Here is a 27,233-nt window from a genome sequence, read left to right on the forward strand (position 1 = left end):
AGTTTTCTTTTAAGAACATTAATGAAGAATTGGATATTTCTTTTTTTTTTTTAACCAATCGTTTTCAAGACAACTTCCTTTAAACTGAGTCTCTGCGGGAAATGGCAGAAAGCTTGGTAAGAGAAGTCTATAACAGGCACCATTCTGTTGATGTGTTGTCTTTGTAAGAGTGAGTATACGCTGACTGTATGGGAACGTCCAGTTAACCCAGTCGCTGTTCCTAAGCCATTCTGCAAAGACCTTAATCCTTAACGTTCCATTTCAAGCGGTCGACCGTTCTCAAGAGCTCTCAGAGTAGGATCGAGGCCATTTCAGTGCTAGACAAAGGCTACGTAGATCTTCTTCTTTTTAAAGGACTTAATCGCTTTAAATTAACTCCTCTCCTTTCGAACTCTCTCCTTTCTTTTGCTTTTAATTTCTCTCTCTCTCTCTCTTTCTTCTTTTAAAGGAGAGGGATAGCCCTATTGTAGACGACGCCACTGTTCTTCAACTTGATGAGAGGCTGTTTGTTTGTTCCTTGTCGATGAAAGTACCCTTCCGCAAATCCTTGATTATTTTCTGTCTTTGATTTAATGGAGAAGCCAACTACAAATGGCTATTCACCGTACGGTGCACAGAGGAAACCAATTAATTTTCTTATTTTAAACGCTCTGAAGCCCTAGTATATCTTAATTCAGCGGGACTTTCTTAGTAGTCGGACAGTTCAGTGCTTCACTTTTTTTTTTTTTTTTTTTTTTTTTTTTACTGGAGTGATTTCGTGTTTGATTTCCAGCGGAAGACTTTTGATATACTCTCCTGGTTATATGATTAGTATACGCGTTTTCAACGCAGAAGGCCTGGGTTCGATTCCCAGTAGGTGGTCATGTGATTCAAATGTCATGTACATAGCCTGGATGTTGAAAAAGAAAGCTAAACTCCCAACCATCCAATCCAACAGCCGTTCTCAGGAGCTTTCAGAGTAGAGTCAAAAACATTTCAGTGCTGTGGTGATCGCGAGGATTTGTAGAGCTTGATATAGATTTACCAATATCACTTACCCATTAGAATGCAAGGGTATGTCCCGGTCGTCAACCCCACCAATGAAATGTTGCCAGTGTCTTTTATCGCGCTATACGGAGGGTACAGTGTTGTCGGATTGTCGCTTAGTTTCGTTTTTCGTTGTTCTTGTTGTTGTTGTTGTTATTTTACGTTTTTGCTATTATTACTATTACAATTTAATTCGGATTATTGTTAGTGTTTTTTTTTTCGTGCTATTTTTTGACGCTCATTTGCTACTGTTCTAAGTTTGGAAACATTGTTGGTGCACTTCTGCTGTAGCACGGTGGCTCAGTGGTAGAGCGTTCACCTCTGGTCTATACCCTGGCCGGTGAACGATGATTTCTCACAGTTCCGCTCGCGAGGAGTGCGGTATTGCCATGTGTTTCTCGCGCAAGGAGAGAATCGTCTGCTTTCTCGTTGAGGGTGAGAGGTGGTGAGTGAAAATTTGGCAACGTGCGGTGGTTACCATGGAGACGCGACAGGTTCTGAGCCTAAGGTTGGTTGACCTGCTGTCTTCTGGTCGCTCACCGTGGCCTTGTGCAAAGCTGTCAGAAATCATCGTTCACCGGTCAGGGTATAGTGACTAGCATGTGTGCCTTTGGTGTACGGGTTCCCTGGCTCGATTCCCGGTGGGAGAGCCTTTGTGATTTTAATTGTCCTCGATGTTTCTGTGTTCGTGTCCCTGTCGTTCTAGGTGTTTGGAAAAGCAAATTAAACGAGTAAAGCAAATAAAATTAATCATAAATAGTTCAAGTAAGTTACTGAGACATGTTCGGTACTGAGCTACTGTAACGGATGAACGATACACATATAATCTTTAAATAGCCTCCACTACCCACAGTCCTGCGAGAACGGACGTCACCCCACTTCCCCCTTTAGAATACAAGAATTTTAAAAGGAGAGAGAAAGGAGAATTCCACTCCCCCACGGCTGAGAATAATGACGACGTGAAGAGTGAGGTTCAATACTGGAAAAGGCTTATACTGTATGCAAAATATCACTGTTAAGATAATCAGGTATATGTCTATAACTACTTGAAAATGTAAAAAGTTTTCTAACAAAATGGAAAATTTTATTATAACAAATCCGAAACGTGTTATATAAATAGTAATATAGAAAACATTCAACAATTTTAACAAGTAATAATATCATTAATAGAAATCGCCGTTATCAAGTAACATTTTTCCCAAAAGGATTTTTTTTTTTTCCAAGTAACAAATTTCTGAAGTAAATACTATAACCAATCGTAAATCCAAAATATAGAATTTAGAAACCTATATAACAATATCATTAAAATGTATGGAACTCGAAGTTACTGCAAAGTGGCTTTCTTTGGAATGAAAATGTGGGAGGAAAAGATTCCTTAAATATGGGTCAAAATACATGAGTTACGAGCATCAGCTCATCTGTAACTCTATAGATTCCTCTTTTTTTTTCTTTCCTTTTCAAAGCGGACCAAAGACATAAATCATTCATTTGAAGTCTCCACTAGCCTTAATATTTTCCGTAATTTCAATATATTAAACTTCCTGACTGGCGACTTTTCTTTAGTTTTATCAAGGAAAAACAAGAATCAACATGTTTTAACTCAAGGCTTAATTCTGCCTACACAAAACCAGTAACATGAACTATTCAATTAACTATTTTACTTTCTTACTTTTCCTTTCGCAATGTTTTAGAAATAAGTGCTTCCAAAATATATTGAATAATAATAATGTCTTCTAAATAATAACCATAGTCAGGAATTGTTATAGATTTCAAAAGAAATTAACTAAACTATACGATTATACGGAAAGAATATTAATTTTAACGACCCATTTTCATTCAGAGGACCTATCACTCTTACCTCATTTTATACACTGCAAAGCGCTTCAGGCTTAAAGCCAGAACCTCGGCTGCAACGTGACGTCATCCCGATCGACGACTCGCGCAAATCCAACCGAAGGTTAAGCAGTGCTTCCAACTCCAAGAGAAAGAACCAACTTAACAGTAAACTGGAGTTTCATCTCACAAAAGTTTTCCTTTACAACGTTTCATTTTATTATGAAACTTGGGTGGGTTACATAATATCCGAGGGTCGGTCAAAAAAAAATTCCTAACCATAACAAATCCCAAGTTGAATAATAAAATAATTTCAATACATTACCAAATCTTCCATAAATATTCAAATGCTAACGCCTTCTTTACAAACTTCTACAGTAAATTTTCCAATTCCTTACATAACATACACAAAGGATGATGATGAGGTATTTACAAAATGAAAAGGGTTGACCTCTCACTTTCTCGGACGAGGCATTCCTGCAGGAATAAAAAAAAATATACAAAACACAAAATTTGTTCGAACAAACATCCTAAAATATATAAATAAGTACAATATTAATAATTTACTTAACCTCAATTCTCATATCAAATCTTTTTTTCTGTGTTACCTTATGGGTTAGGTTGATTAACTTGTCTTGGTGGAAAATATTTCTTACAAAAACGAACATGGCGTTTTATATGAACATATGGTCTTTCAATATTTTCTAGCCAAACTGTATTTGGTGTAGGTTTAGAAATAAGGCGATATGGGCCTTCCCACTGAGGGGCGATTTTTGGATTGAAATGTTTCTCTGCTGAAATTTTCATGAACCTTTTAACCAATACTAAATCATCAATATTTAAATTAACAGGACTATGTTTTTGACTATATACCTTCGCACTATGTTTCCAAGCGCGTTCAATGTTATTATTTATATTGACTAATTTTTGCTCTTTATCCTGGTCATCGTCTAAAAGATCTAAATCCATCAACCATTTAACATCTAATGGATGGTAAAATTTCCGTCCCATATAAAGTTCACATGGACTGGTCCCAGTAGTTTCATTCATACTTATGTTAATAGTAAAAGCAATTTTAGATAGTAATTGGGCCCAATTCTGTTGAGACTTATCAACATAAATACGAATTAAATTTTTAACCGATCTCACCGTGCGTTCGGCTCTGTTCGATTGTGGGTTATATGGGGAGAATTTTACACTCTGTATACCATAGCTATACAAGAATTTCAAGAAGTAATCACTCACGAAATAAGAAGCGCCATCACTTAGGACTTTACCAGGAAAGCCGTATCGAAGAAATAATTCCTGTAACTTATTACAGATGATTTTTGAGGTTAGTCGTCTTAAAGGTTCTAAAAAGACAAAACGACTATAGGCGTCAGTGACAATTAAAATATATTCAAATCCAGAACTACTAGGCAATTTCCCTGCAATATCAATAAACCAAGTATAATTTGGGTGCATTACCTTTTTTGTAAAATATTGACCCATAGGTTTTCGATTAGAATCTTTACAGGTTTGGCACAAATGACAAGATTGTATAAAATTCTTAATGTCAGGATATAAAGTAGGCCAGGTATATTTTTCAGCAACCTTAGCAATGGTTTTTCGATATCCCATATGCCCACCATGAATTATTGGACAATGAGAATACTCAATAATCGACTGAATTAAAGAATTAGGTATTACAATTCTAAATCCATTATTCCCTTTACCTTTTGTCTTTTTAAACAAGATCTTATTTCTTAATACATACGGAGGAACTTCTTCCTTATGCTCTAACCTATTGATAATCTCTCTTAATTCAGGATCCTTCCTCTGGTGATCTGTAAGAGGTACATTAAACACAGGATTTTGCCAAAAATTAATGAAAGACAAATTTACTGTTTTATTATGATCTTTTATGACTTCCATTGTATTTTCATCTTTTGTATAGAATTTTAGATGGTTTCCAACCCTTGAAAGGAAATCGGCTATACTATTTATTTTTGATCTTACATGGACTATACGAAATTTAAACCTCGAGATTTTCTCTAACATGGTTCCATATCTCCTTTGTCTTTTATGGTTATTAAGTAACCAAGTTAAACTCTTACTATCAGTATATACTACAAAGGGATTTGCCAAATAATACTCGAATTTTTCCAAAGATAAAGAAAGAGCCTTAAGTTCTAACTCGTATATATTTTTACTCCAGTCAGATTGTGGAATTGCCCGACTAAACATAGATACAGGTCTAAGATTCCCTTCCGAATCATATTGGCTGAGAACCCCAGAAAAATGACGCAAAGAGCTATCACAATGTATTACGAAGTTGGAATTCATATCTGGGACTTTTAAAATAACCTGACTACAAAAGGCATCCTTTAATTTTTGTAGGGCTTCATCATGAACTTTAGTCCATTTAAAAGGCTTTTTTACAGATCTTAATTCTTGAAGGGGAGCAATTAACTCTGAATACCCATAAATAAATTTAGAATAGAACGAGAAAAATGAACATATTCTGTTCACTCCTTTTCTATTCTTTGGTTTTGGTATCTCCTGGATAGCTTTAATTCTCTCAGGGTCTATTGACATGTTGCCATTTTCAAAACGAAACCCTAAATATTTAATACTAGTTTGAAATAGACAGGACTTCTTTTCTGAAATAGTAATTCCCCAATTTCTTAGTCGAGATAATACCTCCTCTAATAGAGCTTTATGACTCTCAATATCTTTGCTAAATAAAATTATGTCATCAAAATATATCTCTAAATTCTTACCAATTAACCCTTCAAAGACTTTTGACATCAAATTACTTAAAACAAAAGGTGATAATACTAATCCCATTGGTACCGATTTATATCGATAGATTTTGTTTTTTGTCACAAAAGCAGTAATATTTCTACTCTCTTCAGACAGAGGAATTTGATGAAAACAAGATTTACAATCAAGTTTTGAAAAGATATTATTGTCCGAAATACTAGATATTACATTCTCCATGTTAGGAGAAGGATAGCTGTTTACCATCACCTTTTTGTTCACCTCTCCGTATGAAATTACAAGCCGCCTGCTTCCGTCTGAATTTGTTACTAGAAAGCAGGGTGACGTGTAGGGAGAATAATCTACTTCCTCTATAATATCGTCTTTTAAAAGCTGTGCAATAAAAGAATCTAATTCCTTTTGCTTATGCGTTGGAAGCTGATAAGGTTGCAATCGAATGGGAGTTTTATCGGCAAGTTCAATTTTGTAAGTGAAATTTTTTACTCTACCAATTTTGTTTCCAATAACATCAGAATATGAAGTTAACAAGTTATTAACATATTCCTGTAAATTAGAATCACATAGTAATAATTGATCAGGAACCATATAATTACCTTGAGATTCCTCCGGTTTAGTCTCCGGTGGATGCAATATGGACTGATCAAAAACGAATTCCACTCCTGGGTCAAACGTGGTATTAACTCCGCTGTCTCTGGTTACTGATGTCGATGGAGTCAAACTCTGATTGAAATTACCAAAAGATCTAGGCTGAGGTGTAGCTTTCGGACAACCAAGGTCGCATAGCGGCTGCTTTCCACTCACCCCATTCCTAGAAGTATATGCAGAAGCGAGAGAAGTCTGGGCACACAAAAGTTCATCAGCTCGGATCATAGGAACCACTAACTTCCGAGCTTTTATATTATATAAATTACCAGCAATGTCTATCACGGAATTGTATTTTGTATGAAAGTCATTTCCAAGCAGAAGATCAAACTCATTAGAGTCCACGATGAAGAAAATTTCACTAAATTGGTGTCTTCCAATTTTAAAATATAGTCTTACTCTCATATCCACTGTTACTTGTACATTTCCTAAGCCAATCGTCTGAACGTTCACCTTTTCTGTTCTTATTTTACATTTTTTTCTAAGTTCATCATAAAGATGTCGAGCCAAATAAGAGTTCGTACTCCCAGTATCAATTAAGCACTTAAAACGCATGCCCGTAATGTAAACAGGAATCGCTAATAAATTTTCCAATTTACTACCATTTTGATTTACATCTGAGTTATTTTGAGTTAAGTACTGAGATTCTAAATTATGGTTATGAGAAAATTCTGCCTTATCAAAATTTTTATAATTAGATGGTAAAGATTTCATAGCTGGAGAAACTAAAGTTTTATGTAAATTTATTGGTTCACGAGATTGCAACACTACTTGCTGTTTTGTGTTTTTCGCTCCGATAAAGGAAGATGATTTACGGGGTGGTACCAAGTCCCGTACGCTACTACCTTGATTACGTAATCGATAATAATCTTTCCTATATCTATGCAAAGCGTCATAGTGTTCTGCAGCTAAATACAATTGATTTAAATCGATAGGCATACCTCTTTCAGCTAGAAATTGATGGGCAGAAGGCGTTACCATATTAGTAATTAAACTACAAATGGTGGCTTCATCAAAGGACATATCAAGTACGTGAATAATCGATAATTTATTATCTACGAACTCATATAATGAATGATCCTCCCGCATGGGAACGTAGAAAAATAGTCGCATGAATTGTGTTCTACCAATAGTGGAAATAAATCGCACCACTAAATGTCTACAAACTGTTTGCCAAGGGGAAGCGTCCCCAATAAACGATTGTATAACTTCTTGCATTTCTCCTTTTGTACGAGAAAGACAAGCTACTAACACAAGATCTAAAGGCAAACCCTTACCTCTGACAATACTATCAAGTTTTAATAAAAACTGAAATGTAGACTCAGTATTGGTACCATCTATTATAGGTAGACTATTAATATCATGCAACAAAGATTTATAGATTCCTTCCGAAGCAAATTTCTCAAAATTTAAATTTAATGAAGCTGCCATATTAAATGGTCGATCTCTATATTTATTTTGAAAGCTCTGACTCCCTCCTGCTCTTAAATTAGGCGAGGAATTCGCAAACTGTGTACTGTGTCCCACATTACTTTGTGGATCCACGTTAAAATTTTGATTCTGAAATGGTCTACTTTGACCACCTAGTAAAGGTTCGTGAGGATTCACTTGAATATGGGCTGAAGGCCTTAAATGATCAAACATAGGATTACTAAATTCATAAGAATATCCAAGAAATTCATCCCCACTAGAACTTGAAGAATCCGAAAATCTATACTTTACATGCGTCTCCTTTGACTGTGCCATCCTTACAAGCACACCACAAAATATTAAGCACAAAGAAACCAAAAGAATAATTACTACTATTTTTACAACCTTATCAATAATTATCTGCTTATTACACAATGACCTACTAAACCATAATTTTTGTATCCGACCCCGGCAACACTGTATTAAGTATTTTACATTAACATTCATATACAACATTTATATTAACAAGAAAGGCATTGAATAATGAAAATATGTTATTTAATTTAGAGGTTAATTTCACCAAAGAAATACACATAAATTTTAGAATATAAAGGGGAACACTTTTGCTGGACCTCCCCGAACCGGACCTCGAAGCCAGCATAAATTTGCCTTTCCAGGGCAGTGTATAAAATTTATTTTTATTTAAAAATTATATATGTAACGGATGAACGATACACATATAATCTTTAAATAGCCTCCACTACCCACAGTCCTGCGAGAACGGACGTCACCCCACTTCCCCCTTTAGAATACAAGAATTTTAAAAGGAGAGAGAAAGGAGAATTCCACTCCCCCACGGCTGAGAATAATGACGACGTGAAGAGTGAGGTTCAATACTGGAAAAGGCTTATACTGTATGCAAAATATCACTGTTAAGATAATCAGGTATATGTCTATAACTACTTGAAAATGTAAAAAGTTTTCTAACAAAATGGAAAATTTTATTATAACAAATCCGAAACGTGTTATATAAATAGTAATATAGAAAACATTCAACAATTTTAACAAGTAATAATATCATTAATAGAAATCGCCGTTATCAAGTAACATTTTTCCCAAAAGGATTTTTTTTTTTTTTCCAAGTAACAAATTTCTGAAGTAAATACTATAACCAATCGTAAATCCAAAATATAGAATTTAGAAACCTATATAACAATATCATTAAAATGTATGGAACTCGAAGTTACTGCAAAGTGGCTTTCTTTGGAATGAAAATGTGGGAGGAAAAGATTCCTTAAATATGGGTCAAAATACATGAGTTACGAGCATCAGCTCATCTGTAACTCTATAGATTCCTCTTTTTTTTTTCTTTCCTTTTCAAAGCGGACCAAAGACATAAATCATTCATTTGAAGTCTCCACTAGCCTTAATATTTTCCGTAATTTCAATATATTAAACTTCCTGACTGGCGACTTTTCTTTAGTTTTATCAAGGAAAAACAAGAATCAACATGTTTTAACTCAAGGCTTAATTCTGCCTACACAAAACCAGTAACATGAACTATTCAATTAACTATTTTACTTTCTTACTTTTCCTTTCGCAATGTTTTAGAAATAAGTGCTTCCAAAATATATTGAATAATAATAATGTCTTCTAAATAATAACCATAGTCAGGAATTGTTATAGATTTCAAAAGAAATTAACTAAACTATACGATTATACGGAAAGAATATTAATTTTAACGACCCATTTTCATTCAGAGGACCTATCACTCTTACCTCATTTTATACACTGCAAAGCGCTTCAGGCTTAAAGCCAGAACCTCGGCTGCAACGTGACGTCATCCCGATCGACGACTCGCGCAAATCCAACCGAAGGTTAAGCAGTGCTTCCAACTCCAAGAGAAAGAACCAACTTAACAGTAAACTGGAGTTTCATCTCACAAAAGTTTTCCTTTACAACGTTTCATTTTATTATGAAACTTGGGTGGGTTACACTACGTGTCTCAGTAACTTAACCGAACGTGTAAGTTACTGAGACACGTTCGGTTAAATTAACTTTAAAAAAAAAAAGAAAAAGTAGTAGAGCGTTCACCTCTGGTCCGTGGGGTCCGTGGATCGATCCCAGCTCGCGCCAAATGGGCTTTGTAGTGGATAAAAACACGTGCGTGTGTTTTCTTGGGGTTCCCCCGTTTCGTCCCACTTTATTCATTCCACCATTGCATTCATTTCTCACCATCACAGTTTCCTTTAGCTTAGCCGGCATAACCGTGGGACGTATAGTTAATTTCATTTTCAATATCCATTGCCAGTGACATTTTTCGAACTTACATTTTTTTTGGGGGGGGGGTTCTTGCGAGTAAATCCAACTTTTACATTTCTACATACTTCGTTACATAATCTACAGAGTGTCTGATTTATTATAATTCTACTAGTGGATCTTATGCAATTGTAATGGCGGTATAAGTCGGTTACTCCACGCGATAATTCTTGAAGGAAAGGAAATTTTTCAATTTTGGTTCTTTATAAAATATAGCTAGAGTGGTTATCTCAGTCGACTTCCGTAATTTAGTGAATGAACATTATTATTATTATTATTATTATTATTATTATTATTTACATTATTATCATGCTTGAATATAGCTATTAATAATCTGATTTTCTAGTTAAAGGGTTAAAGCTTCGCCTTACAGGGTTGCAGACCTGTAGCCAGCCCAAAAACTTAGGGGGGAGGGGTCCGTCTGAAGTTAGGGGGGGCCGATGCAACCATATGATAGTTCATCACCATATTATATTTCTTTTGCAAGCCTAATGTAAAACTTTTAGGGGGCCAGCAAAAATTTAGGGGGGCGGACCCTAGACCCCCCTGAAAACGGGCCTGCAGGGTTGTATACTTTTGGTAGTCAAATACACAAAAGAATACATTGCAGTATTTGCTTTTCCTGACTAGCCCAGTGACTGTGGCAACTGGGGAAAAGGAGTTTTTTTTTTTCAAGTTTAAACTTATCAAAACTTAGTTAAGATCATCAATTCAGCAAAAACGTTTGAATAGTTTGGTAATTTTATCCATTGACCCTGAAGAGCAGGAGTTTGAACTTAGATAAAAGTCTTGAAGACTTTGCAGAGAGACAGAGAGAGGAAGAGAGAGAGAGGACTAAGCAATAATAATGACTCATTACTACGAGTGATTTTCGAATCTAAAACGATTGTTAGAAGTCAAAAAAAAAAAAAAAAATACAATTTGTTTCCAACAGTTCACTTACATTTTCATTTTTCTTTTGAAGCAAAACAAATATTGTTGTCAGTAAATTATTTTACAGCCACTAAAAACCGTGTAGTATTGTGATTTTGTACGTTTCAGAGCTGAGGCTTACATGTTTGCTAATTCATTTTAAAATGTAGCTTACATGTGTTTGACGTAACTCACATTCACTTTTTAAGCGTGTATTTTAATTGTTTTCCATTTTACCATATGGAAATGAAGTCTGCAATATACTTTGTAGGTATAAAGGTTAGAATAGAAATAAAATTAAATGAACTCTTTCAGTTTTACATCCGATGGTTATGCCAGATAGGCTAAAGGAGACGATGATGATGAGCAATGAATGAAATGGTGGAACGAAGAAAAGTGGGAAGAAACCGGAGAACCCAGAGAAAACCCAGGCACACAGTGTTCGTCCACCACAAAGTTCACTTGGCGTGAGCTGGGATGGAACCAAGGACCCATACACCAGGGGAGAACGCTCAAGCACTGAGCCACTACTGCAGGCTCCAAAGGTTATACAGTATAACCTCGTTAACACGAACTCGCTTAAGCCGAACACTCGGTTACGACGAACAAAATTTCGGTCCCGGCATCGCTGTACGTTATCTTATAGGAAGTTTTATCGGTTAACACGAATTTCGGTTAGCACGAATTACGAACTAATTTTTAGTCCCTTGAGTCAGTAAATGTTTTCATTTAACACGAACTTTCAATCTTTAGTTTTTTTTTGTTTTTTTTTTCAGATCATTTTCCTTATTTTAGATTTCACTCCAGACCAGTTTTTGTCATACAGTATTTATACAGACAAAAATTGCCTTGTAAATAAGAGAAAAACCAGAAACGGGTATCTTTCCTGTCTTATGAGGTGTTGATTCTGTCCTCCGTCAAGCGCTGAACATGCAGGTGCTTGGCAGACGAGCTGGTGACAGCTCGAGACAAAACGTCTTCTCTCCCCTGTAACTCCAAACTGGTGACAGCAGTCATAAATACCTTTCCGTTACTAGCGGTACCCAACCTGCTAGCGGAGTTGTCAATTTTATAACTTGACCTTGATTTTCTGCGTGGAAACTTTTTTTAAATCTTCGAAGATAGGATAATAAGGTTACTGTAGTGTTTTCACTTTTCAGAGGACGGTACCGAGACCGAAACTAGTCTCGATCTCGATCTTAACTCGAATTTGAGACCGAGCCGTGCTTTTCGAAATCGAGACGAGACCGAAACTCTCAGTCTCGTCTCGATACAATTCTGTGGATGGTATCAAGACGGAGAAGAGTCTTGGTCTCATCTCGAATTTGGAACCGAGACTACTCAGTCTCGTCTCGGTACCATCTCTGGTGTTTTCTATGACATACGTAATATACTGTAGTGTATGTATAGTCTGTATACTGTAGTGCGTATGTATGGAGAAAATGTATTCGATTAATAAGATTTGGGTCCCCGGTTAACACGAATTTTTTTAACACGAACTCCTGATTTTTCAGTCCCTTGGAATTCGTGCTAACGAGGGTTTACTGTAATAGACTACGGTATAGTACACACACGCACACACACACACACACACACACACATATATATATATATATATATATACTGTCAGGAACTCTATTCCACATAATTATTAAAGTTTTGTCCGTAATTGCTCTTTTAGTTCATTACTCTTCAAATGACTTTCAAAGAACAGCGAAAGAAGCTTTGGATATTTCACAACTAATTGTGATTAATTAATGAATTTATTTGTAAAACTCCTATGTAATTCTGTCTTTGAAATCGGCGCCAGACACTGAAGTGAGCTAGCTTTCACAAGTCAACGTGTAAGATCATGCATTGACAAATACGATGAGAGAAGATTCATAGATACACACGTCTCTATGAATTCACCACGAATACTGAAAGTCCATGACCTCAGCTCGAGTCAAGAATCAAAACTACTTTGCTTTTCGAAGTCGTGGTAGTTACAACGAACGACTTACCGAGAAGAACATTTGAGAGCTGAGATCAACCTGATTAATATACTTGTACTGTATTCTATCAGTCATCTATTCTCTACATCAATAATCTGAAATAGTGGTACAGTCCGCAGTAAAAAAACCTGCAACATGAGCATGTAAGTTTATTGTGAAAAGACGAAGTCTTTTGTTCTAAAATAAGTGTTCAGGGGAAAACGCTGAGATTTCCCCTGGCGTGATTCGTGCCACTTAGACATTATATTGATTCCCTGGGCTGTTAGGCGTAGTTTCACAATAGACTTACATACTCATGTTGCAGGTTTTTTTGCTGCGGACTGTACCAGGAGCGTCATTTCAGATTTTGCTTGGAGGGGCAAGATCCTTTGATATAAGTCAAATTTCGCTTTTTTTTTTTTTTTTTTTTTTTTACTGATTTACTACTATTCTATTAATAAAATCTATCTAAATCTCGAACTCGGGGGGGGGGGGAGGGGAGGAGGCAATTGCTTCTCCCTGCCCTCCCTAAATGACGAACCTGAGTGGTACCTGTTCCATACTTATCAATGCCTAGTCATGAGTCAGTACTTGGAAGGTTTCAATAAACACAACCAAACGTAAAATTACACTCATTAAAAAACATTCCCTCAAAATCATATTCTTTCGTTTCAACAGAAATAAATATTCATGAATATTAGTGTACAAATTATAGAGGTCTAAATTTCTATAAAAAATAATGGATATTGCTATGATTACGATACTTTTCGCGTATGTCCCGTTCTATGTAAATCATAGATAACATATATCATAACCACAACACATATATATTATACATTAGATATAATCGTGTAGATCTTACTGTTAGTACAGGTTTGATAGGAAAGTGAGGTTCGGTAAAATTGTTCCCAATCGGTCCCTGCATCTCCCATGAACATTCCTGCTAGTATGGCATTTATTCTATGTCGATTAACGTTTAAACAGGAAGTGTTTAATTTTTGCCACTTTTGTCTTGAATAGGAAGTTCAGAGAAAAGATGGTGCCTATTCTTAAAGCGCAAATCGATTCCAGAGAATTGCTTCTCGCTTTCTCATAAATGTTTTTTGCTCTATAAATGAACATTGAAACCGGAAGTTGTAGTGCATTTTAGAACTTCCGGTTTTACTAAAGGGTCAAGGCTGAAGATGAAATGTATTGTTGAGACACTTAATCGATTGCAGAAATCCACTTTTCACTATTTCCGGTTTTACGCTATAGTGTTTAGCATAAATACAAAAAAAAAAAAAAAAATGTTGATTTCGACAATTTCTGGTTTGAACATCGCCTCTAAAAACGAATCTGATTTCTAAATTTTGGCCCTCGATATTATGACTAAATTTTGTCAAGATCCATCAAATAGTTCTTGAGATCTTTTTTTCTTTTTTTTCTTTTCTTTTTTTTCTCTCAGAAGGACGAACTGACGGAGAGGGTTGCTTTTAATTTGATTTCAGTTCACTGTTCCTTTTAGCAGCGAGAGTATATGAATCAAGGACATAGAGTTGAACGTGGGACCCGAACCACATGAATTCCCACCGGGAATCGAACCCGGGTCTCCTACACCAAAGACGCGTACACTAACCGCTGAGCCACGAGGGAGCCCGAGACAGAGAAGGTAAGGAGTTTTGTTAAACCTAACTTCATAAAGAGATGTACTGAAGATGAGCATGTCACAATTTGAAAGTACGATGTGACTTATTAAGTTTATAAATTATTCATAATTCTGTAACGTAGCTCTTAGGGTTTATGAAGACAAAGTGTTTTTAAATATTAATGTCTAGAATTGTTCGAGAAATGAGACATAATACAATTACAAATTTATTGTTTAAAAACTTAAATAAAAAGAGTAAATCTATATTCTTCTTTAAACGAAGAACGAAGTTTCTGTTAAAAGTGCGTTTCTGAAGGTCTAGCAAATATGATGTAAGAAGAAACAAATAGAGAACTCTGTCGTGCTTTAACTAAACTACTTCTTGAATATCAGCTAATGGAAAATCTGAATGAAATCAGATCTTTCAATTTTTCATCCGAAGCATATGTCCTGTTGGCTAACGGAGATTGATGCAGCTTAGATTTTTTTTCTGGGTGCGCAAGCATTAATATTTGGGGCCCTAGAAAAAGCTGCTTTAGGCCCTCCAGCAAAATTTCAAAATAGAACCCTTCTTTCCATCTTTCTCTTACTCTTTGTGCCCCCCCCCAGGAGCCTGTGGGCCCTCCTGCACCATTAGGGGTCATTTATGGGCGCGTACCGTTTCACAAATGACAAATTAATTAAGGGTACAATATTGACAAATCTCAAAACCGTACGTATAAATATTATTTCAAGGACCCCTAATGGTAGACATTTTTTTTTTTTTTTTTTACTGAAATTGGCCCACGACTCATTTTTGTTTTATTTGCCTTTTGTGTGCTGTTTTGTTAACGTAATGTAGTGAACCTGTTTGATGCTTTATTTATAATTTCATGTTCGTATTGTATATGGAGTAAGAAAATTTTGTCTTAAAGTGGGCCCCCTTCGAATGGGGGAAGCTTCCCTGGGGGGCAATTGAGCCCTTCCCCCCACAAGTTATGGCCCTGGATTGATATAAAGCTAAATCATCCTTTATTTGATTTGTTTGCCTCTCCAGGACTGCTATTTAAACAGTTATATTTTAGTTTAAAGTCCGGCGTTTAAGCACCAATGTTAAATAGGTAGGAATGCGCACGAGACAAGATTTGTGGCTGTCTCGTCTCGAAAATGTGCTGTAAAAATGATGTCTCGACTCGAAAAATGTATATTTTTCTATTGGAAGAGCCGTGTCTCGACTCGAATTTTGTCAGGAAAATCCTGTCTCGACTCGTCTCGTGCGCATCCCTATAAATAGGACGGTGATCATGAGATGGATGATAATCGTGGAATGACAAAAGTGGAAGGAAACGTAAGAACCTCGAGGAAATCCACACACATGGTGTTTGCCTACCAAAAAAATCAATTTGGTGCGAGTTTAGATCGTACCTCAGGTATCACATGCGTCAGAGGTAAGCACCTTACCACTGAGTCACTACGGTCCGCTGTTTGAACAGTATTTATTATTACTTTCTGTGCTTATTATTATTTTCTGTCCAAAACTGCTATTTAAACGGTATTTATTATTTTTGATCTTCTATCTAGAATTACTTAATATCTGTCTAGAAGAAATAGTGAAAAAGAATCTATCCATCAGGAAGTTGCGGTCGGAAAGAGGGATTGCCGCCGTCGACGGTGGCACGACGATCTACTTGTTCAAAGTTGCCGACCTTTTGGCGAGGCGGCAAGAGGTCCGAAAATCGTAAAATAAAATGCCCTTTGCCAACTCTTTGCCAACTGTTGCCGACCGTCAGAGTCGGCAAAACAGTCGGAAAGGCCCATTTTTCCGACCCTCTGCCGACTCCTTATGCCGGCCTCTTTTCGACGGCTTCGCCGACGCATTTAATGCTCTTTTCCGGCTGTTTGCCGACAGGATCCTGATAGGGTATAAAATGAAGACGGCATTTCATTCAATAGGAGGTAGAATGATTATGTGTAGGCTATACGATTTGCAGATGATATCACGCTTGTTGCAGAATCTCAAGAGAAAATCAATAAGGCGTGAGGAAACTTGAGGAAGGGCTATGAAAAATATAGGACGAAAATAAATATTAGAAAGACAAAAGCCATGGTGATTGGAACGAAGATATCTGTGTCAAATATAGAAGTAAGAGGGGAGAAAATAGAACAGGTGACTAGTTTTCGATATCTGGGTAGTATTATTAGTATGAAGTGTGAATGTGAAACAAAAGCAAGGATAGGAGTGGGTAAAGAACCCTTTAGGAGGAAGAAAATACTATTTTGCAGGACCTTGAATAAAGAGTTGAGAAAGAGACTCATAAAGTGCTACATGTGGAGTATTGTGCTGTATGGTTCAGAAACGCAAAATTGATTAAAAACGACTGAAAGCTTTCGAAATGTGGATGTGGAGAAGAATTGAGAGAATTAGTTGGGTGTCAAGCGGAAAACAAATGAATGGGTGTCAAAAATAGTAAGAAAGAAAAGAACAATTTTAGATATTATTAAGAAGAGGAAAAGAAATTGGTTAGGAAATTAGCTAAGAAGAAACTGTATCAGGAGGGATGTTTTAGAGAGTATGGCGACAGGAAAAAAGGAAGGGGTCGAAGGAGACTACAATTCATGGACAATATCAAAACAGAAATCGTACATGAAGGCGAAAATATTACAGGAAGACCGTGGAGCATTGAAGATTCTCTGCTGCAGCTGCCCTGCCATAAAGGCAGAATATCTGCGATGATGGTGATGATATTGTAGGTATTATAGTATAGCATAGTACCTAGTATATAGTATAGTACTATAGTAATTACTGTAAATATATTAAGTGCTATAGTATGCAAGAATAAATTAATAATTTATGTTTTGACATGTATTTCGAAGGACTGAACGCTATTCAAAAACTGGAAAGGTGAGTGGATGACACTATCCCTCTTAGCCCCACTACTGGCGCCCATACCACCGGTACCACAAGCTACCTGTATAATTTCCCAATCGTTAGAAAGTATCTTTTTTTTCTTCTTTCTATTTTGAAAGAAAGGTAAGTGTTATTCAAATTTTAAGCTGCTGTAAACCTAACTGATTCGTACAGAGACAGATAACTTAAGATATTAAAGGTAGATGGAAGCACTTAATTAAATTAATGGTACCCAAATGTGAACGAACAGCTTTTCAGGTAGAATTCTGAGCTTTGTGTTCCTGTAACGTGTTTCTCTGGCTCTTTTTCAAGAGAATTTCCAGTGCGGTAGTTTCAGTTTTTTTTTCTGACTCCAGCTTTACTCCAGTAAAAGAATGATGACTCCTGCAGAGCGTGTAGTTGTCCCAGGTGACGCTTTGCAAAGTCGTTTGGAGTCGATACGGCAATGAATCCATGATACGTCGAGTGAATATAAACACTTTTGTCGCTCGCTACCAGCTAGCAACAGTCGATTTCCAAACAGCTACTACTACGTACTGTAAAATGTACGTAGATGTTGCGCTATTCTAAATAACATCGAAGCCAAGGAAAACGGAAGGGAAATCCAAAACATTACGGGACCTTTTTTTGTAAATTTCTCCCCAAGGAATTTGTTTTCTTGCTACCTATCGAAGTAAAGCAAACATTGGTGTGCAAGTTAAATTTTTTATTAGTTACACCTTACAGTATGTGTGTGAGATTTATAGTACTTCACTAGAAGTTATGAAAAACATTTCCAAAGGTACTTTCTGGTATTTATTATTGATAAGTCAGAATCAATCCAGGTTATTTACTTTAGAAACTAGTAAGGAATAATATACTAAATTAAAATGCAATATAGCAATGTACCGAGCATCCAAACAGTTGCTTCTAAAGATGATCGGTGATGTTTGCTTGTATTATTTTATAGAGTGTAATATACAGTGTATATAAAGTTCTCTGAAACAATTCAATTTGGAAGAAGTATTTCTCACACCCGATACTGCCACATTAAGAAGAACAATGCCGAACAGGACATACCAAAAGAAAGGAATACAGAACGGGAGACTAAACCACACAAAAAGAAATGATTTTTTTAGTTTAACGTCCTACGATTATGGTCTTTAGGCTAAGGGAGACGGATGATGGAACAATCAGTAGAATGGGAATATGGGAGGAAACGGAAGTAAATTGAGAAAACCTGTGGACACGATGTTGTTCTCCACAAACTTACTAGGACCACACATAAAGAAGGCCATAGAAAAAAATGTAATTAAGTAGTGAATGTCGCCTTAACAACTTAAAAATAAAATCCTCCAGAACTATGTCCACAGGCCCTTTTCAGTGCTATGGGGGGCTCGGTCCCCCTCGGTCCCCCCAGGATTGTCGTCTTTTGAGATTAGCTATATAAATAAAGAACGTGAATTTTCTAAATTATGTTAAACTTATAAGTCTTCATTGGGTAAACATTACAATACACGCTCAAGCTGCGCATCGATAAGTATGAACGCTTTAAGGATTTAGGATTTTAGATATCTGGGTTTTCGGCATCTGTGGCCATGTTATTAGCTCGTCACGTTTGAAGGATAACGTCACTCGGCGAGCACACTATCCGAGGAAAGGTAGGAAGCAGCCTAGGACCTATATGTTAAGCACCACCCTGGCATTTGCCTGCTGTGAATGAGGAAAACCCAGGAAAACATCATTCAGGGTGGATGGCCTGGAAAAGCTTTCTACACTTTTTTCGACCGAGTGCTCCCACCGGAACCGCTCGCACCGAGGGCTAGAGCATTAGCGACTACGCTACGCAGGGCCGCTAGTGTTGTGCCCCGGAGATGAGCGTGACCAAAATGCGGATTACAGGCGAAGGGACAGAACCAGAGGAGTCGTAAGTCCATTTGAATCGTACCAAGGTATGGCGTTTGACTCTCCAAAGAGAAATAATTAATGTTAGAACGTTTTATTGTAAGTTTGATTAAGTTCGATACAACCACGAAACACAAAGTTTCTTCTGTCGTCGGATCGAGATGGTGGCAAAGTTTTATTGCACGCGCACCTCAGCTACTCTTCCACACGGGGATGTCCCTGCAAAATGTCTGGATCAGAACTCAGTATCCATCTGGTAAGAGGAGGGGGGGTATACGCACCATTCTGCTGCGTGATTCTAACCTTCCAGCTCGATCCGGTCGACAGTCACATTGACACGTGTAAGAAGTTAGTACCTAATTTCATTATAGTCACACATAGTCTGACTCATTTAAAATAACTACCAAACACATATCTGATAATATTTTCATCATTCGTCCATCACCTGATGTGTTCCAATGTTGCATCACCCTTGACACTTAAACATTGCTCACTGATCACGAGATGGTCTACGCAGTAACATCACCTTTGACACTATACACCATATCATTTTTATTTTCCAACTAAATGCCAATGTTAATTATCTGACAAACTATGTTTAACCATTCACACTTCCTTCAACTGATAACTACATTTGCTAGCAGCGAATTATGTATACTTTATACTGATTTAAAGTTTTAGCTGTATTCTCAAATTCACCACAAATTATATTTTATACAATATGATGACTTAATATGAGAAATTTAATATACAGAGGTTACCGAAAAGAGCACAAAAGTATTCCCGAGCGTTGAAAAGCGTGGGGATACATCACTAGGACCGCTTTAAAAGGTATAGTAGAGTAGGGTAGAGTAGAGTAGAGTATGATGGGGATAGGTAGGGTAGAGGTAGGAACAAGTTAGCTTAAGTTCGGTAAGTTTAGACCCATTTTCATAAAATTAATAGAGTGCTACTTCTTGTTTTCGAGTGAGTATACCAGCTGGAGCGGTCATTGTAAAGTTAACCCTCTTGTTTATTATGGGAAAAAGATGTTCTTTGTACAAATTGATTTCTTTTAGTTTAACTTGGTGCCATTATGCCCTTTGTGTTAGGGGAGACATATCGTTAAAGCAAGTAAATGATGATGTGGGAGGAAACGGGATTATCCTGAGAAAACACACGGACACGATGTTGTCCACCACAAACTTGCTTGGCCGGGAATCGAATCAGGGACTCCATATTCAGAGTTAAGCGCTCTCCTACTGAAGCACCATGCCTCCCATAACTTTATTTTATTACAAATAGAGGTTAGTATAGGTTATTATAAAGAACCAAAATAATAATTTGCATTTACTCTTTCGCTCTCTGTGTTTTATTTTCGAAATATGGTCTAAGATCAGATTCCAATCTAGAATCTCCATAACTGAGGAAACAAAGATTTCCATTGGAAAATATTTCGCATACGTACTAAGCAACTCAAAGACCACCACCATGCCGAGATTAGACAAGGCCAAATTAATCTTTTGCAGATCATAGCAACTGGCCAAATGTTTTGCGAAAATTCTTAAGTCCAACTTAAAAATTTAGTATTCCATAACTTATTAACCAGACGTCTCCACAAGACATTTTTTCATATACAGTATATGGGTATATGCTAAGGAAGTGAAGATGTATTCTTTGTAGAACTGCCAAGTTTGGTGAAGATCAGATAAGTTATACAGAATGGCCCAAAAGTAGGTGTACGGACCTACATATATAAAACATACATGACTGTATACCTACTTTTGGACCACTTGTATACTGTAGATGGCGTATCCTTGTGACTTTTAAGCAGTTCAGTTTACGAATCAAATCTTAATACAGTTCGACTTCGGTAACTCGAATTTCTTGATAACTCGACCTTTTTCCTAGATTCCATGAATCAGGTCCGTATCCACGGAGGGTCTAGGAAGGCCGGATCCCCCTAAATTTTTACTGCCCCCCTAAAATGTTCACGATAGGCTTGCAAATGAACTATAATATGGTCGGATCGAGCCCTCGTAACTTCTACCGATTTTTGGGCTGGCTATGGACCTGCCTTGAACTCTCCATAACATTTAATGTTAAAATAACCTCTGTAAGTTGAATGTTTTAAAAAATATATAACCGCGATATATCGAATTTTAAAGGTTTCATAATTTATTTTAAGATCTCTGTAACTCGAACTTTCGTATATGCGAGTCGAAGTTTTTCTCTGTAAATTTGAATTTGTCTTGATGTGAACTTCGAGCTATAGAAGTTGAACGCGGAACCTCGGTATCTTGAATTTTTTGTGGCCACGTTGATAACTCGAACCTTGATTACTCTGATAATACTCGATAACTCGAATTTTATATATTCCCTTCACCTTCGAGCTATCGATTTCCCACTGTATCAGTATTTATGCTGTCTGCCTACACCTGTGTCCGTCCGGAAAACAGAAAATTTCGAGAATACTTGATAGATCAATATCAATGTTGGTTAGAAAATAGAAGACCATTGAATTTAAGAATCGAGTTCGTCGATAGAAGGGATCCATCCACAGGACGTGATACAAATCAATCATTATGAGAGCTCCTTCGTGGCTAAGCGGTTAGCCGTACGCGCCTGTGGTGTGGGAGACCCGGGTTCGATTCCCGGCGGGAGCTCATGTGGTTCGGATTCCAAGTTAATCAGTAGGTTCACGTCTCAGCCTCGCTGCTGAACGGGACGTTAAACTTAAAAAATCAATCAATCAATCAATACAAATCAACCATTGCGAGTTTGCGCATTGATCATTATAGATCAAAAACGATGATAGATAGTAAGAAGCAGATTCCTGTAATCAAGTAACCGTCCCAAGGATACATTTTATCTCCAGCCTTAACTCTCTACTAAAACCGGAAATGAAGAGATCCACTTAAACTTCCTGTTTCCATATTGATATAAATAGAGCAAACATGATAAATGATAACTGTAACTGGTTTCTTTGGTATCAATTTAGCGTTCTAACGATAGGTGCCATCTTCTATCATAGTCCTTTATTCAAACCGGAAGTGTCCGCTTTCTTCCACTTCCGCTTTTAACCTTGATCGCTGTAGAGTGAAAAACTGTAATAGAAAACGAAAAGCGGTCTCCTGCAGTCAATTAAGCGTCCCGAGAATATATATTCCAGATCCCATATAATCACTCTACTAAAACCGGAAAAGATAGAATTATACTACAACTTCCGGCTTCAATATTGATTGAGAAAATATCACATGAAGCAAACCAAATTCGTTTATGTGGTGTACACGTGGTACTACAACTTGTTCTTTTAAAGAAAAATCTATTGAACGCCGAATGATGTTAACAATACATAACAAATTACACCAGGCGGGAGCCCAAAAATGTTGGGGGGCGGTAGAAGTTTGAGGGGCCAATCGAATCATATTATAGTTCATCACCGTAATATTTCATTAGCAAGCCTACCATGAAAAATTTTAGCGAGGGGCAGCTAAAATTTAGGGGGGGGGCGGACCCCTAAACCGCCCATAGACAGGGCCTGTATTACACTTGTATTTCTTCAACTGACCAAGGTATAATATACTTATACTAAATGGTATTTCAAATGTGATATATAATTGCGCGAACTTCCCCGAACGTAATTCACAAAATTGAAACTAATTAGGAGGACAACCAGGTTACATATTTTAAGGCCAAGTTTAGTCTTTGAAATCTTCGTGCACAAAAGTAACTTTTTGTGAACGAGTTATGAAATGTCGACTCAATGCTTCGGTGGAGATTCGCAATTTAATTTTGTTTTATTTATTTATTTATTTCATTCTGAGTTATTAACAATACATTCGAAGAAGGAGAAACATGGACACTTGCTCCGTTAAGTATGCCACTTTCAACACTTTCGAATTCTACAACAAACATTTATTGTGGGAAAACTATCCTCCTCATCATACAACTGAATAATTACAATATAAAATATATGGAGATAATAACGTATAGAAATGTAGGGGAAAACTCATATTAATTAGAAAAGGAGGAGAGGTAACTGATATTGTCATAAAAATAAAGGCACTGAAACAGTGGCGGATCTAGAAGATAAAAATTTGGGGGGGGGGCAGCCATAACCCTGACTATGAAGGTATATCATTAGTTTACCATAAACTTTCAAAAATATATAAATAATAGGTTCATTTATTTTTGTCAGTCGAAAAACTGGGGGGCCTAGGCCTCCCCGGCCCCGGGCTAGATCCGCCACTGCACTGAAGTGAGAATTGGTTGAGCATATTGCAAGAAGAAATGATGATCGATGGACAGAAACAATTCTAAGAGACAACAAACGGCCTAACAAACATCGTGTCATGTTGTATCATGTTGTCCTAACATACAGTTATTAAAATTAAACAATAATGTTATTTAAAAAGTAGTTCACAGAATACAAAAACAGCATGATACGCAATGAAATGCAGTTGAGTTCGTTTCTCTAGTCACTACCTTAACTTAGATTTTTAGGGAATCGTTATTCTGATAACACTGTAATTTCTATGGATGCCAACACTGAAAATTCTTCAGGTTCATATTTTCTGTTGTAGAATAACATTGTCTACGATTGTGGTAAGTTGCATTTTATTATCTCCTTTCACTTATGAATAAATAAGCAAAAGAAAAATGGGAAATTTTGTATTATTTTTAGTAAGTCAGGCTCTTAATCATCGTCTCTCTTAGCCTAAAGGGAATAATCATGTGACGTTAAACCAAGGATCTTATAAAATAGAGGATCTGCCCTTACAACAAAATTTTGAAGCCATACGTCACAGTTTCGCCCCCCCCCCCCTCTACTCTGCCCACTCCGCCCAATAAGATCGCAATGATTTGAGCCAACAATCATGGCGGAAACGAAAATAGCCAATCAGACTATGGCAGAAACGAGAGTAGCCAATCAGACGTGCCGATGCTCGGTTGTCCATCGGCTCATTTTCCATCGGCGCTTCCAGCATAACCTAACCTTTGAGTAACGATATAAATATGGAGCAGCTAAAACAGTAGGTGTATATCTCGCACAGCCTTGGTACCAACTACTACTACTACTACTACAATTACTACTACTACTACTACTACTACTGCTGCTGCTGCTACTAACACTATTATTATTATTATTATTATTATTATTATTATTATTATTACTACTACTACCACTACTATTACTACTACTACTACTACTACTACTACTACTACTACTACTACTACTACTACTACTACTACTACTACTGCTAATAATAATAATAATAATAATAATAATAATAATTGGAGAAGACTTTGGAGGTTCCATTTGTTCTCTGTATCGCTTTGAAAGTGGATCAAATAAATTTAGTTTTCTTTGAAAACCGAAACACAATCAAGTATCTACTCTACTTTTCCGGGCACCAATCTTCTCAGTACTTCATTTTCTTCCTCTTTCATTCCGTTATTTGTAGTGAATGAGAGAAAGAGAACGAAGACAAAAGGGGCGAAATCCGATAAAAGAAAAATATCTAGAATGTTGGGAAGCAGAATGAGGCTACTGGAAAAACACAAGCAATCCGCCTTCGAGGCAACTGAATGTGGAAATAAGACTAAGGCTGCAGTATCCTAGCAGCGTCGCCGTATAGAAGGACGTGCCAATCTTTTATTAACGTTAAGTGGTAAGACGACCGGACTTTCTTTTTCTTTTCTTTTCTTTTCTTTTTTTTTTAACTGTTGGAAAAGATAAGGTTTTTTAGTTGACTAGTTCTTCTAGAAAATGCGTGACTTTGGTCCTAGCTGTCAAGCTGGTTCTTTTTTTGAGTGGTTCCAAGCACAGAGCTAGAAAAGAAGGAAGAAGAGCACAGCATCTGTGGACGGAATAAGTTTAATCTGCGATTCGTGCAACGACAAGAGAGAAAATCTCTTGAATGTCACGTTCTATTGGAGGATGGCTGGAGAGAACGGAACGAAACGGTCACTGCGGAAACTGAAGGCTCTGCAGATTTTTTTCCTCCCATAACTTGATCTAATATCTCCAGTCTTGAGCTTATTATTATTATTATACTAAGTGCTCCTCCCTCACCAAAGCCTTCACCTCGTCTGAAAATTTTCTACGCACTAGCGACATCTCTTGGGGTCAGATAGGAGGCAGCACAAGTAGCGACAACTATTACCCTGACTGTAAACTATTGGGAATTATCATGACAAACAGACAGATGTGTCTTGCGTGTATAATCAGGATTAAGAAACAAGAAAATCTAAATATTTTGTTTAGATGTTTATGCAACCCGGAATTCTTAAATGTTATGAAGTTTGCATATTAGTGGTATTAAGCTAAGGATGCCCAAAATTTTCCGGAATCTCAAATTTCACTCGAAGGATTTCGAAAAAATCAGGAATTTGGAAAATTTCCGGATTTTTCCTTACTAACCATAGACTGCAAACGCTTGCTTGTTTCATTCTCGTACTCATCCCCCTTTTCTACTTACTCATACTGTTTCTCTCTGCTATTTCTCTGATTGTAAAACCGTACTTCTACGTCATATATATCTGAAATGAGTAAAATTAGTGTTACAAGGTAAGAGGACATGGTTGAATCATTGTGAGTCAAAAAAGAGCATGTAACAAAATTTTATCATTGTATGGCATCAGAAAATTAGTTAAATTATGGTTGTAAGATTAAAAGACACGGGCGAACCATTTTGAGTCAAAGAAGAGCATGTAACAAAATTTCTTCATTGTATGACATCGGAAAATAGTTAAATTAAGGTTGCAAGAATAGAAGACACACGGTTGAACCTTTGTGAGTTAAAGAAGCGCATGTAACAAAATGCCATCATTGTATGACGTCGTAAAACGAGTTAAATTAAGGTTGCAACATTAGAGGACATTGTTGAACCATTGTGAATTAAGAAAAGCACGTAGAAACGCTGTAAACATGCATGATACAAATATTGGTGTGAGATATTAAATTAATGTAAACTACATTATGATATCTACGTTTAGTGAAACTCATCACGTATGTGACTAGATATTACAGTTGTTTAAAAATGCTTTTAGGAATAAAGATTCTAGAAATAGTCAAATTTTCCACCCCTCGTAACTTGTTTCTAGGTAATATCATGATCATAGTATCCTACACTAAGGTATTTACGCTGAAAATGTCTTGCTTTGCCTGTTCCAATTGTGCTACTATTTGTAGAAACCTCCAAAATTTTACGATATTGTTTACGATGATTGTAGAGTCCTTAGATTGCAATTCTGAATAATATATATCGTATTGTACGTTTTAGTTTAATGTATAGTCGTAGTTCAATAGTTTGAAATATTTAATGATCTGACGCCGTGTCATTTCAAACAAGAAATACAACTTATGTTGGATTAGCAACACTGTTAATCTCTTGGTATTGTAGGACAGTGGTTCTCAACCGATACGTCGCGACATACTGATTAAGTCAGTCCCGTAAGGTGTGTCGTGAAATTTTAGAATTTAAAAATCATCATGAATTTAATAATAATTAGTTAAAAATCGAGACAAACTGTACCAGTCAACACCTCCAGCGGTAGCATTGATGCTCAGTGCTATATAGAGTTATAAAAACTAACAGCTTTCGCTGTTACAATAGATATTATTATTATTATTATTATTATTATTATTATTATTATTATTATTATTAATAATAATAATAATAATAATACTTATAGTACAAATATCAAACAAATGTGTCGTAATGTCCTAGAAGTCCAGTAAAGTGTGTCGTTAATCGAAAAAGGTTGAGAACCACTGTTGAAGACTATGTCATATGATTTCTTGCTGTCGATATTTAGATCGTAATAAAAGCTCAGCGTTTTTTTCTTTTTTTTTTTTTTTACCAATTAGTTTGAAAGCTACACATATATATAGGACGAGAGAAAGAGCCAAAGGGATTAGGTTTGCTTCCAAAAAAATAAAGAAAAATGTTCTTTTATTCAACACACCCAC

At 36.5% G+C, this 27,233-nt stretch overlaps 2 protein-coding genes across 2 annotated transcripts in view; one reads left to right on the forward strand and one right to left on the reverse strand.

Annotated features, from left to right (window-relative positions):
- LOC145672143 (alkaline phosphatase, tissue-nonspecific isozyme-like) overlaps positions 1-27,233 on the forward strand; it is a 689,601-nt gene that overhangs the window by 87,304 nt on the left and 575,064 nt on the right. The window lies entirely within an intron of this gene.
- LOC145672140 (uncharacterized) lies at positions 1,962-9,655 on the reverse strand. The gene is made up of 2 exons (XM_081741465.1): positions 6,216-9,655; positions 1,962-3,336 (listed from the first exon to the last, which is right to left on the reverse strand). Exons 1-2 carry the CDS (start codon positions 8,188-8,190, stop codon positions 3,314-3,316), a joined length of 1,998 nt encoding a protein of 665 aa, XP_081597591.1. The 5' UTR covers positions 8,191-9,655; the 3' UTR covers positions 1,962-3,313.

The sequence above is a fragment of the Thermobia domestica genome, chromosome 15 (genome assembly GCF_964235325.1).
Source record: "Thermobia domestica chromosome 15, izTheDome1.hap1.1, whole genome shotgun sequence".
In the NCBI taxonomy this organism is placed as follows: domain Eukaryota; kingdom Metazoa; phylum Arthropoda; class Insecta; order Zygentoma; family Lepismatidae; genus Thermobia; species Thermobia domestica.